The sequence below is a fragment of the Bos indicus genome, chromosome 11 (genome assembly GCF_029378745.1).
Source record: "Bos indicus isolate NIAB-ARS_2022 breed Sahiwal x Tharparkar chromosome 11, NIAB-ARS_B.indTharparkar_mat_pri_1.0, whole genome shotgun sequence".
NCBI classification, from domain to species: Eukaryota; Metazoa; Chordata; class Mammalia; order Artiodactyla; family Bovidae; genus Bos; species Bos indicus.
Genome location: NC_091770.1, coordinates 9,502,725 through 9,516,080, shown reverse-complemented (window position 1 = coordinate 9,516,080; position 13,356 = coordinate 9,502,725). Strand labels below are relative to the sequence as shown.

At 39.5% G+C, this 13,356-nt stretch overlaps 1 protein-coding gene across 1 annotated transcript in view; it reads right to left on the bottom strand.

Moving 5' to 3' along the window:
• The window catches only part of TACR1 (tachykinin receptor 1), a 189,018-nt gene that overhangs the window by 73,358 nt on the left and 102,304 nt on the right, over positions 1 to 13,356 (bottom strand). Inside the window, exon 2 of the mRNA XM_019969858.2 lies at positions 9,705 to 9,899. Coding sequence (XP_019825417.2) covers positions 9,705 to 9,899 — 195 coding nt within the window. The remainder of the gene's footprint in view (positions 1 to 9,704; positions 9,900 to 13,356) is intronic.

Here is a 13,356-nt window from a genome sequence, read left to right as displayed (position 1 = left end):
CTTTCATGGATTGGAGAAGGAAATGGCAATCCACTCCAGTGTTCTTGCCTGGAGAATCCCAGGGACGGGGGAGCTTGGTGGGCTGCTGTCTATGGGGTCGCACAGAGTCGGACACGACTGACACGACTTAGCAGCAGCAGCAGCATTCACTAACCTGTGAGTTTGAATAAGTGTTTCATTGTTTCATACTTCTAGACAAAAATAATAGGAGTATTCGTTACCTCTTAGGATTGTTGTAAGGATATATGGAAGTTACCAATGTCACCAACCAGACCACCTTACTTGCCTCCTTGAAACCTGTGTACAGGTCAAGAAGCAACAGTTAGAACCAGACATGGAACAAGGGACTGGTTCCAAATTGGGAAAGGAGTACGTCAAGGCTGTATATTGTTACCCTGCTTATTTAACTTATATGCACAGTACATCATTCGAAATGCCAGGCTGGATGAAGCAGAAGCTGAAAGTAAGATTGCTGGGAGAAATAGCAATAACCTTAGATATGCAGATGACACTACCTTAACAGCAGAAAGTGAAGAGGGACTAAAGAACCTCTTGATGAAGGTGAAAGAGAAGAATGAAAAAGCTGGCTTAAAATTCAACGTTCAAAAAATGAAGACATCTGGTCCCATCACTTCATGGTAGATAGATGGGGAAACAATGGAAACAGTGAGAGACTTTATTTTGGGGGGCTCCAAAATCACCGCAGATGGTGACTGCAGCCATGAAATTAAAAGATATTTGCTCCTTAGAAGAAAAGCTATGACAAACCTAGACAGCATATTAAAAAGCAGAGATATTATTTTGCTGATAAAAATCCATGTAGTCAAAGCTATGGTTTTTCCAGTAGTCATGTTTGGACGTGAGAATTGGACCATAAAGAAGGATGAGCACCGAAGAATTGATGCTTCTGAACCTTGGTGTTGGACAAGACTCTTGAGAGTCCCTTGGACTGCAAGGAAATCCAACCAGTCCATCCTAAAGGAAATCAGTCCTGAATATTCATTGGAAGGACTGATGCTGAAGCTGAAGCTCCAATACTTTGGGCACCTGATGTGAAGAGCCGACTCATTGGAAAAGACCCTGATGCTTCGAAAGACTGAGGACAGGAGGAGAAGGGGGTGACAGAGGATGAGATGGCTGGATGACATCATTGATTCAATCGACATGAGTTTGAGCAAACTCCAGCAGACAGGGAAGGACAGGGAGGACTGGGGTGCTATAGTCCATGAGTCACAAAGAGTTGGACATGACTGAGGGACTGAACAACAACAAAAGTCTAAAATCCAATGATTTTTAAATTTTCTTCATAGAATATCTATTTCTTAATTTTCTGAGTTTTGTCTTTGTTATAAAGAAGAAGTGTTATTCACTTTAATTTTCTCAAAGATTATTGCTGAGATAAGCTATTTTTCTTTAATAAATATTATTTTTGTCATTTATTGAGGCAAATATATAATACTTCCCTTTGACCAATTAATTCGATAAAATAAAATAACAATTTCCTGATAACTTACTAACCTTATTTGCTGGAAAAGTCATGCTCAGAAAATAAAACATTGCTATTTTAACACAATTTTGAATTTTTGGTGTGAATCTTATATCTATAGTTTGTAATGAAATTAAGCTGACTGTTTATTTTTGGATCTTACATTTTACATTTAGATCATAGAAATTAACAAGTTGTCCATATGGTTCTGAACTCATTAAGAGCTTACGAGGTATTTAAAAGAAACTGCACAGATTTTGATTCTATTGCCTTTTATCAATGTAACTTTTTAGCAGTATTTTCATTCCTCTTTTCTCAAGCTGCAGCAGTGTGATTATTTACAGGTTTGCAGAAAATAGTGCATTTTATCTTACACTCTAATATGCATTTAGGCCTGGTTTTGCTTTCTCTTTCCCAGTAAGTTCAGCAGCCTCTGAAACTTATTGTGACAGCACCAAAGAATCCCAGACTAGGTGGTCCCATCTTTCTCAGGGGCGCTTTCACCTCCTGATCAGGGATTGCCACATGGATTGCCCCTGACTGTCCGTGGTGGCTGCTGCGTCCTCTTTGTCTCTATCTGTGCACTGTCTACCAATAGTGAAATTTGTGGCAGTTTTATGACAGCCTTTCTAGTTTCTACATTAATGTAGGCTTCTTTTTCTCCTCCTTCTGTAGCTTTTTTTTTCTGGGAGTCAGAGTTAAAGGCTTGTTTTCATGCAACTCTTTCCCCCTAAAATGTCAATGCACTATTCATTATTGAATTAACTGCTTTCCATCAACATTGGTGACAACACCAGGAATGCTGGGCTGTATGGCTGTATAAATGTAGTGGGTGTCAGGGAGGAGATTAATCATAGCAGCTAGAATAAACAATCCTGGAACCACAAATATGCTGACACCCTTTTGGCTGAGAACTTGAGTAGCTTGGCAAAGAAGCTACATTTTTTTTTTCACATTATTTCACAAGAATGTGGAAAATCAGGGAGTAACACCACAGGTACTTTTTCCAGTATTCTTTCTTTCCTTTTTATTCTCTATCAATTAGTTGATTTTTAATTTTCAATATTGTTAATGAAAGTAAAGAATACATATAAAAATAAAAATGTCAGGTAAGATGATGAGTCATGACATACAAAAGACCAAATGCTATAAGTGAAGACAGTCTTCTGTTATCATTGGTTCTAACAGAGAATTATATTAGAGTTAATATATCCACATTCATATACATTTCCACAAAATCTTCAGGGAATTAGAGTCATTGAGTGATGCTGTTTTCTGACATAGCTTCCCTTTCCAGAACTATTGATGATATTTGGAATCCAGAATAGCCACATCTTACTTCATGCTAAAGCTTTACCACAAGGTTATGTGTTAAGAAATTTAATTAACAGAAAATGACATATAACCAATATTATAAATGATTCAGGGAAGCTGAAATTCCCCGGGCTATCTAAATCTCATTCTGTGGGGGTATATTTCTCATTTTTCATCCTTATTTCTTGGCTATGTTGCTGACCCTCTGATGAAGAGTCCTCATTCATCTTCCTTGTCCTCAGGAGTATCGCCTATAACCCCACAGGACCACGGCAACTCGACAGTCTGTATAGCATCCTCAAGAGTGTGCTTGGGTCCAAATAACTTTGCAAATTACTGAATCTGCATTTTGCGAAGCCAAATATCTCATCTTTATACTTTCTTTTCTTTTTAATATGCTTTTTTTCTCCACCAAGAAGAATCACTTTTGGTTACCCATGCAATTCTTCTTCCTCACCAATCACTCCATCATTATAGAAGTTCCTACATAGTATCACAGTTTCACTAGAGGGGCCACAGCTACCAACTTGCTAAAATTATGGCAGGAATCAATTGTAAACTATGACAATATTGCATTAATAATAAGCCCAAGTCTTCACTTTCATGAATGTTAGAATGTTTGAACAGCAGTCTGTAGTTGCAGATTGTAGACATAAACAGTGATGGCAGAGGACATTAAACCTGTCCCTGCAGGTATCTAAGGATATAGCTAGAAGCAGCATACTTATGAAGTTTGATGTTTTATCTTACTAGTCAGCTACGAGAAGCCACTGGAGTAATCAATTTTCATAGCAGTTTAGCTAACAAAACTATTATTTACAAATGCACACACACATATATTCACATCAAATTGTAGAAACATGTTTAATGACACATGAAAATAATAGGAAATTTTTTATGATATGGTAAATGAATTAAGCAGAATATAAGATAAATATAAAAATTATGAAAAAATTCAACCCCACTCCTAATAAGAAACATGTGAAAGTGAAGTCACTCAGTCATGTCCGACTCTTTGCAACCCCATGAACTGCAGCATGCCAGGCCTCCCTGTCCTTCACCAAGTCAGTGATTCCATCCAACCATCTCATCCTCCTCTGTCATCCCCTTCTCCTCCTGCCTTCAATCTTTCCCAGCATCAAGGTCTTTTCAAATGAGTCAGTTCTTCGCATCAGGTGGCCAAAGTATTGGAGCTTCAGCTTCAGCATCAGTCCTTCCAGTAAATATTCAGGATTGATTTCCTTTAAGATTGACTTTTTTTGGTCTCCCTGCTGTCCAAGGGGCTCTCAAGAGTCTTCTCCAACACCACAGTTCAAAAGCATCAATTCTTTGGTGCTCAGCCATCTTTATGGTCCAACTCTCACATTGATATATGACTACTGGAAAAACCACAGCTTTGACAATATGGATCTCTGTCAGCAAAAAAAAAATATCTCTGGTTTTTAATACACTGTCTAGGTTTGCCATAGCTTTTCTTCCAAGAAGCAAGCATCTTTTAATTTCATGGCTGTAGGCACTGCCTGCAGTGATTTTGGAGCCCAAGAAAATAAAGTGTATCACTGTTTCCATTGTTTCCCCATCTATTTGCCAGGAAGTGAGGAGACTGGATGCCATGATCTTTGTTTTGTGAATGTTGAGTTTTAAGCCAGCTTTTTCACTCTCTTCTTTTACCTTCATAGAGAGGATTTTTAGTTCCAGGAAATAACAACCCACTCCAGTATTCTTGCCTGGAAAAATCCCATGGACGGGGGAACCTGGTAGGCTACAGTCCATGGGGTAGCAAAGAGTCGGACACGACTGAGCGACTTCACTTTCACTTTCATTTTTCTCTTTCTGCCATTAAAGAGGTGTCATCTGCATGTCTGAGGTTATTGATATTTTCCCAGCAATCTTGATTCCAGCTTTGCTCCATCCAGCCCAGAATGTCACATGATGTATTTTGTATATAAGGTAAATAAGCAGGGTGACAATATGCAGCCTTGACATACCCCTTTCCCAATTTGGAACCAGTTCCTGTCATGTTGTAACTATTGCTTCTTGGCCTGCATACAGGTTTCTCAGGAAGCAGGTGAGGTAGTCTGAGATTCCCATCTCTTGAAGAATTTTCCACAGTTTGTTGTGATCCACACAGTCAAAGGCTTTAGCATAGTCAATGAAGCAGAAGTAGTTTTTCTGGAACTCTCTTGCTTTTCCTATGATCCCATGGATATTGGCCATTTAGAAGCTCTTTATGAACTCTTATGGAAAGATGTCTAAGATGTATTAAGTTAAATAAAAAGGTACAGAACAATACACATAATAATCTTAATTTGTGTTACAAAAATGGCAACAATCTTTATTTGTGTTGACCGGTATGTACACAAGACACTTCAAAAGAAACTAAGAGCAATAATTCCCTGGATGGAAATTCATCAAAATGTTTGAGCCTTTATAAATGATGGGAATACGGGTGATTAAAGAAATTGTTAGAATTTTCACCGTACTCTGTAATTTATTCGTAAAGTTTTAAATGATTACCAAAGAAGATTAACCAAGTTTATGTGCAACATTTTGTAATCCAGATGTATGTACTTATGAATAATAGCAGCAGGGGATGAGTACTATGGAGAGCCTATGGGCTTGTTCTCTTATTAACATTGTCACATCCCTCCGAGCTCAATAATTTGTCTTAAAACCCTTAGACCAATTGGAAAAATTCCAAGTCTCTGCAACATAGGAGTCAGCAAGGCAAAATGCAAGTAAACATGAGAATGAGGTAGGCCCATTGACACTTTGGCTTATCCAGAGATGAGTACCTATGATTATCACTCCCAGGAAAAGCCCCACACCTTAGAAGAAATTTCTTATGGAGGACATTTTGGGATTATCCCCATCGAAGCAGTTTCTTGAGAGTTTGTAAAAGCAACCGCCTTTGAATAGCGTTCAATTTTAAGTTAAATAAAAATGAAGCATACTTCCATAGGACTTCCTTTGTGTTCCAATGGCTGAGACTCCTATGATTCCAGTGCAGGGGGCCCAGGTTCAATCCCTGGTCAGGGAACTAGATCTCACATGCTGCAACTAAGAGTTTGCATGCTGCAACTAAAGATCCCGCATGCTGCAACTAAAGATCTTGCATGCTGCAACTAAAGATTTATGCTGCCAAATGAATAAATATTTTTAAAAATGAAACATACCTCCAGAAAAAGTGCATAAACCAAACTTCCTGGTATTATGAGTAATTTTAAAGCAAACACTCATGCTACTACCTATCACTGAACTGAAGAAATATGCCATTTCCTCAGAAGCACTTCCGTGTGTCCCTTCTTGATCACATTCCTTTCCTTCCCTTGAGAGATAATCATAGTCTTCATTTTCATGGTGACTACTTCTTTGCTTGGCGTTGTAGTATTACTACCTATTTATGGAATTAATAGTTTCTTCTTTTCCAAATACCACAAAATGTTTTCCAATGTGGTTTTATCAATGTATGCTTGTGCTGCTCCTGCTGCTAAGTCGCTTCAGTCATATCCGACTCTGTGCAGCCCATCAGGCTCCTCCATCCCTGGAATTCAACAGGCAAGAATACTGGAGTGGGTTGCCGTTTCCTTCTCCAATGCATTCATGCACACTCAGTCGCCTCAGTCATGTCCAACTCCGTGCAACCCTATGGACAGCAGCCTACCAGACTCCTCCGTCCACAGGATTCTCTAGGCAAGAATACTGGAGTGGGTTGCCATACGCTTCTAGCAGTCTACAATAGGTTCTTCACCAAAAGTTCTAAATGCTTAGCTTAGTCAGACTTCTGAACATTTGTGAGTCTAATGAGTAGGCAGGAAGGTTTCATTATGGTTTTAATTTGCATTTCACTGGTGACAATTGAAGTTTTGTGCCTCCTTATAAATTAATTGGTCATTTAGATATCTCTTTTTGTGAGGCACATGTTCAACACTTTTGCCTATTCTTTTATTGGGTTATTTTTCTTTAAAAGTGTTTAATGTAATCCATGTATTAATAAGAGTCTAAATGATAAATGATCAGGGTTAGAGGTTAACCATGCAGCCAGAAGGCAAATGTAGCAAACTAAGATTTTCACAAAATCTTTTAGTATAATTATCTGGCAGAAGTTATTCATCAGACAAATGGGCCTAAACATTTGCCCACCACACTGTCTGCTGCCAGTCTGCCCACCATCTGCCAATGACATGTACTCAGATCAATGAGTGATGCTAACTGCAGTAGATAACATTCACTAGACTCTTCGCAATGTGCGTGGCACTAGCTAAGCACGTATCTTTATTAGTTCTGTCAACACCTCTATATGGACTATACTATTAGTCTTAGAAGCTTGAATAACTTGCATTATGACTCAGTTTGAGAGTTTTGTAGCTGGGAGTTGATCCCTCATTTAACTGGAGCCTATGCTGTTATCCTAATTATACTTTGTCTTAAAGCAAAGTTTCCTTCAGGTTTCAGATTTGGAATTATCACGTATTGTGGAAATTGCAATCATTAGTTTTAACAGAAGAAAAGAATATAACTATGTGCTTAGTTTAGAACTGGTAAAATTTAAGTTGCCTAAAATGTATCATAATGCATTATGGCAGATACTGACAAAAACAAAATAGGTTGGCATAAAGCTTACACTTATGTTTGTAAGACAATACGTGCATGGCAAATATGGACTCTTTCAACTTGTTACTGCATCTGTAAACATTTTTATACATCTTGAATAGATAAAATCAGAGTCTCTTAATCTAGCCTCATATTTTAGGTTAAAATTATAAAATAAACAATAGCAGCAAACCTAACCATAAGTCCAATAGCAGTTACCCTAAATTCTTGAAAGGTAACTTGAAAAGACAGCCTAAAACGTTGAGTCTCAGAGGGACTTCCTATTCATTCAGTTCAGTTCAGTTCAGTCACTCAGTCGTGTCCAACTCTTTGTGACCCCATGAATCGCAGCATTAGTAAGCATAAAACAGCAAAGTGTTTAAAGGTGAAACACTAAACACTACCGTTTCTTGAATGAGGTCATAGACATCTATGAGAAAAGAAACCTTTATTTCTAAGTTAAAATTTGAATTTGTTAGAAGACAGAAGAACTGTGCTTATTTGAAACAAAAAGCTGAAGAAAGGTGTGATCAGACTTTGAAAAGATCACAAGAGCTAAGAACTGAACTCCAGTTCATGAAGTTGATGGCAATTTCTGAAGCAGTTTATATAAAGAGCTTTATTTCAGAGGGCCACCCCACCTTTGAGGGAACCTTCTGGCTTGAACATGTTCATGGGTCCTGAACAGCTTGTAAAGCTATGCTCTTTCTCCTGCTGTGACTCTGTTCAGGCTTGTAGTTTCACTTGAAAGAAAAATATTCACTACCTCCTAGGTTGAGTGTTAATCCTCCCACCGCTTGATCAGTTAAATCCCACTGTCTGTGTCTGGAAGGCAAAGTCTGAGCCTTACATATTGCTTTCTGGTAAGCCACATTGCTTGGCTTGTGCACAAGCCTTACATATTGCTTTCTGGTAAGCCACATTGCTTGTTCCATTCCATGGAACAGGTGCAGCAGTGTGACTCTGTGCAACAGGCTTTTGGACCCTCAATATAGGGGGCCAACAGGTACAGTGTTTCATTTTACCACTTAAGAAGTTCAAAGGTCTATAATGATTATACTATCTAATGAATTTGTTTCAATAAAAATATTTTTCATATGGCACTGAATAGCTTACAAAGTGAGAATATATTCTCTTGTTTGCTGTTCAAAATGATTGTTTACTGGAAGGAGTGCCTTATTATGCTCCATTTAACAACCAGGGAAGACTGTGATCTTGCCCAGGGTCACATAGCTAGTTAACTGGCAATCTTGTAATTAAATCCAGATCTTCTGGATCCTAACCAGTGGTCTTTTACAATTCCCTTAATAAACCCAAGGTTGGAAAATTATAGAGGTCTTTCAAAAGGAATCACATTATCAATGTGCTTTGAGTTCAGAAAACTGGTGTAATATAAATGTCATATTGCTGCTCACTTGGAACAAAACAAAGAAAAGACCATTTTAATGTTGCCTCTAAGATAAGAACTCTCAGAAAAATATGCCAGAATAGCTTCAAAAAACCCTAAATGTGGCCAGTCAAGTCCCTGGAAGAGAAGTAGGTCTGCCTGTTGGGGACCTGTAACTCGTATGGTCTCAATGTGCTAGCCTTGCCTTCCATGCATTTCACATGCATGGGTATTTTTTCCAGCTGAAAAATCCTGGAAGGTAGGTGTTTTGGTTTAGTTTTCCCCAGATACAGATCTTGAGATAAATATTCAAGTGCAAATGACTTATTTGGAAGGAGAAACGACAGTAGGGAAATCAAAGGCTGTGTCACTGAGCCAGCTATCACCAGGGTGACTGGAGCTTAATTGTAAGAGGAAACCCTGAACACAGTAAACACACACCCCACAGAGACATCCCATCTGAAGGGTGAGGGAGCTGGCGTGTTCATATGCCAACTCCCGTCAGTCATTTTTTGAGAACTGCTGGGAGTAAGGGTTGGTGTTAATTCCCTCACTCTCTGGCATGCTGTGCAAGAAGGCAAAGTGGCATTCTATAGGTGAAGAAGAGACTTCAAGGCAAAGGAATGCAGACATTGGCAGGGCAAAGTAACTGGTTTTTTAGCATTCATTTGGTTCATTGGCAGGAAGAATATGGAAGTGCACCCAAATGACCCAGGTCTTATACTACAAGACTTTTCATTCAAAGTCCAGAATAGTATTGGGGACATAATAGTTCCCTCATAACTATGGACATACCAACCTGAAATCAGAGTGGTTGTGAGAAATACTTACAGATACAAATTAAATCCTGATCAACAAAAGAACATGGAAAGAAAGAAGGAACAAGAGAAGGCAAAGAAGGCGCTGGGAGTCGTCTCTACTCACACTTTCTCATAAATCTTGTTGGGATGCTCTGGCCATTCGATCATGCACACCACTCTGTTGGGCATGGTCTCCGTGGTTGAATAGTAGCCCTGAGGGAAGGCCAGGAGGAGAGCCAGGATCCAGATGACACAGATGACCACCTTGGTGGCTGTGGCCGACAACCTGGGTTGGAGGGGGTGGATGATGGCCATGTACCTGGAATGGAGAAGAAAGGACAAAATTCCAGTTTGGTCACCAAAATCTGCATTAGGGATATGCATTGTTCCTGCCCAGTGAAAAATTCCTTAGAAACCCTTTGAGTCCTGGTGATTTTTATGACTATTCTAACCTTAAGCTATGTGATTTTTATGACATGAATGCAAAAACTTGTAAGAAAAATCAGCCAGGTGTTTTAATATTTTAGAACCCATCTGGCACTTTCCAAGGAGAGACATTCTCACCCTTGTAACTCTTATGCTAGGCGCACGATGCCCCAGTATAGGTTGGTGGCTTACAGCAAAATCAGAAAAATAAGAACAATTTGTGAATTTATTCAACACAAAGTCTATATCTTTTTTAGATTAAGGAATAATCGTGATAGAAATAGTAGTTTTTAAAGTCCCCGTATGACGGTTTAAAAGGCTAGCAATCCTGTACAGGTCCATACAATTTGAAGGCAAGTGAATGTGTATGAATGAGAAAGCAGTGACCTAAAGCCAACAAAAAGCAATGGTTCCTGGAGAAAACTTCACCAATTCAGTGTGGTTAAAATAAAAAGTATGCTTCATGAAAAGAAAGAGACTCCACCTTCTGAGACAGACACACTTTTGCATATTAAAGGCCAGGGTGGATGAAACCTTTTGCAGGAAGAGTGAAGGAAACCGAAGGATGACTTCAGGCCTGGAGCCATTTCTCCATCTCTTGCTTGGTATTGAACAACAAATGGTGTCATCTGAATGAGTGCCCACATCCAGATTTGTGTGTTGCTTTTCAAATTCAGCAGAGTTTAGAAATAACAAATATTCCAATCAGCATTTCATATCAGTTATAATCATATCAATTCTGCCTATTGCATTTAAAAAGTCAAATACCTTTTAAAGAATAGGTTTAGCCCAGTCCCATAAGACTACTACCCTGAGCTACTGAGGTGCACGGTGGGCAGGAACCAAGCAGCCTGGGGTGGAACATAGCCCATGCCCCTTCTGGGGTGCTGCTCCCTTCCCCCAGGTTGTAAGGACTCCTGACTGGAAGTCAGGAAGCTTGTTCTTGAGAGGGTGCTGGACTCAAAGTGGCCACTGTCAAGTACTCCTACCTCACTGGCCTAGATACAGAGTCCTGGCAGGGGGAAAAGGAGCCATGCCTCACATCCTTTCCCATCCCTTTGTTACTATTTTGCACTCTTAATACCTGCCAATAACTACTGTCTACACTGAAAAACAATTTCCTTTCTTGCAAAGTTCATAGATCCATCCCTTTGAATTATGTCTTATACTGCCTTTGGGATTTAGGTATCCAAGAAAATCTCAGAATCATGCATTTAATTCTCTGACATGCAGGTGTTTCTGACTTCCATGGGACTGAAAAGTCAATGGAGACAGAAATGAGCAGACAAATAGAATAGCTGCCAGCTGTCTCCATGTAATTCTCTTTTACAGTGTTCAGAATCTAGCATCTCTAGGCTGATCCAATTCCTCCTTCCCCCCAAATCCCAACCTCTGATAACCATAAATCTGATCATTTTTTTCTATGAGTTTGTTTTTGTTTGTTTTTGAAGTATAATTGGCCTACAACACTATGTTCATTCTTGGTATACAACACTGTGATTGGATATTTGTGTGCAGTTTAAAATGATAACCTTAAGAAATCTAGTTACAACGTGTCACATACAAATATATTACATAATTATTGACTCCCCACACCGTATATTTCATACCCCTGTCTCTACTCTTGTTTAAATATTACAGTCATTGTGCCCCTCCTTTGCCAAACACAGTGTCAGCATGACCCTGAAAACTTTATCACCTATTTGGGAAATAAAATTATGCCTTAACAAAAAGACACTAAAGGGAAGTAGACTTGAAGTCAGGAGAGGGTTGAATCAGAAAGAGACTTGCAAAAGATTGTGGTGGAGGTGAGTAATAATCTATAAATCTCTTGGTTGAGTTGGCGGCTATAAAGTTTGTCACTCAGCTGCCAACTACAGAGCATCAAAAGGGCAAAAACAACTCTCAACATGCAGTGAATCAAACATTGTCTGGCTACTTCCAAGGGAGGTTCAGTGTACTGCAGACCTGATGACCTTCCATACTTGCGGTGGTATTCTAAAAAGAATCTTGAGAAGTCTTGAATTCTCTCCTGGTTCTGCCTCTTTTTTTGCTGCCTGACAGCAATAAAGTATTGGTTTCCTCTTAGGTCATGGAATGGTTGTGGCAACCCTAGAATCAGAGCCAAAAGAGGTGGATTTGTGCAACTACTATTGTCTTGGTGGCTGCACAGGTGCAGGAGGGCCTAGAGGAGCTATCCCACATTGAAGGTGAGGAAGGGCAGTGGTGAGGAGATACCCCTCATCCAAGGTAAGAGAAACCCAAGTAAGACAGTAAGTGTTGCAAGAGGGCATCAGAGGGCAAACACACTGAAACCATACTCATGGAAAACTAGTCAACATAATCACACTAGGACCACAGCCTTGTCTAACTCAATGAAACTAAGCCATGCCCGTGGGGCAACCCAAGATGGGCAGGTCATGGTGGAGAGATCTGACAGAATGTGGTCCACTGGAGAAGGGAATGACAAACCACTTCAGTATTCTGGCCTTGAGAATCCCATGAACAGTATGAAAAGGCAAAATGATAGGATACAGAAAGAGGAGCTCCCCAGGTCAGTAGGTACCCAATATGCTACTGGAGATCAGTGGAGAAATAACTAGAGAAAGAATGAAGGGATGGAGCCAAAGCAAAAACAATACCCAGCTGTGGATGCAACTGGTGATAGAAGCAAGGTCCGATGCTGTAAAGAGCAATATTGCATAGGAACCTGGAATGTCAGGTCCATGAATCAAGGCAAATTGGAAGTGGTCAAACAAGAGATGGCAAGAGTGAATGTCGACATTCTAGGAATCAGCCAACTGAAATGGACTGGAATGGGTGAATTTAACTCAGATGACCATTATATCTACTACTGTGGGCAGGAATCCCTTAGAAGAAATGGAGTAGCCATCATGGTCAACAAAAGTCTGAAATGCAGTACTTGGATGCAATCTCAAAAATGGCAGAATGATCTCTGTTCGTTTCCAAGGCAAACCATTCAATATCACAGTAATCTAAGTCTATGCCCAACCAGTAACACTGAAGAAGCTGAAGTTGAATGGTTCTATGAAGACCTACAAGACCTTTTAGAACTAACACCCCAAAAAGATGTCCTTTTCATTATAGGGGACTGGAATGCAAAAGTAAAAAGTCAAGAAACACTTGGAGTAACAGGCAAATTTGGCCTTGGAATACAGAATGAAGCAGGGCAAAGACTAATAGAGTTTTGCCAAGAAAATGCACTGGTCATAACAAACACCCTCTTCCAACAACACAAGAGAAGACTCTATACATGACATCACCAGATGGTCAACACCGAAATCAGATTGATTATATTCTTTGCAGCCAAAGATGGAGAAGCTCTATAC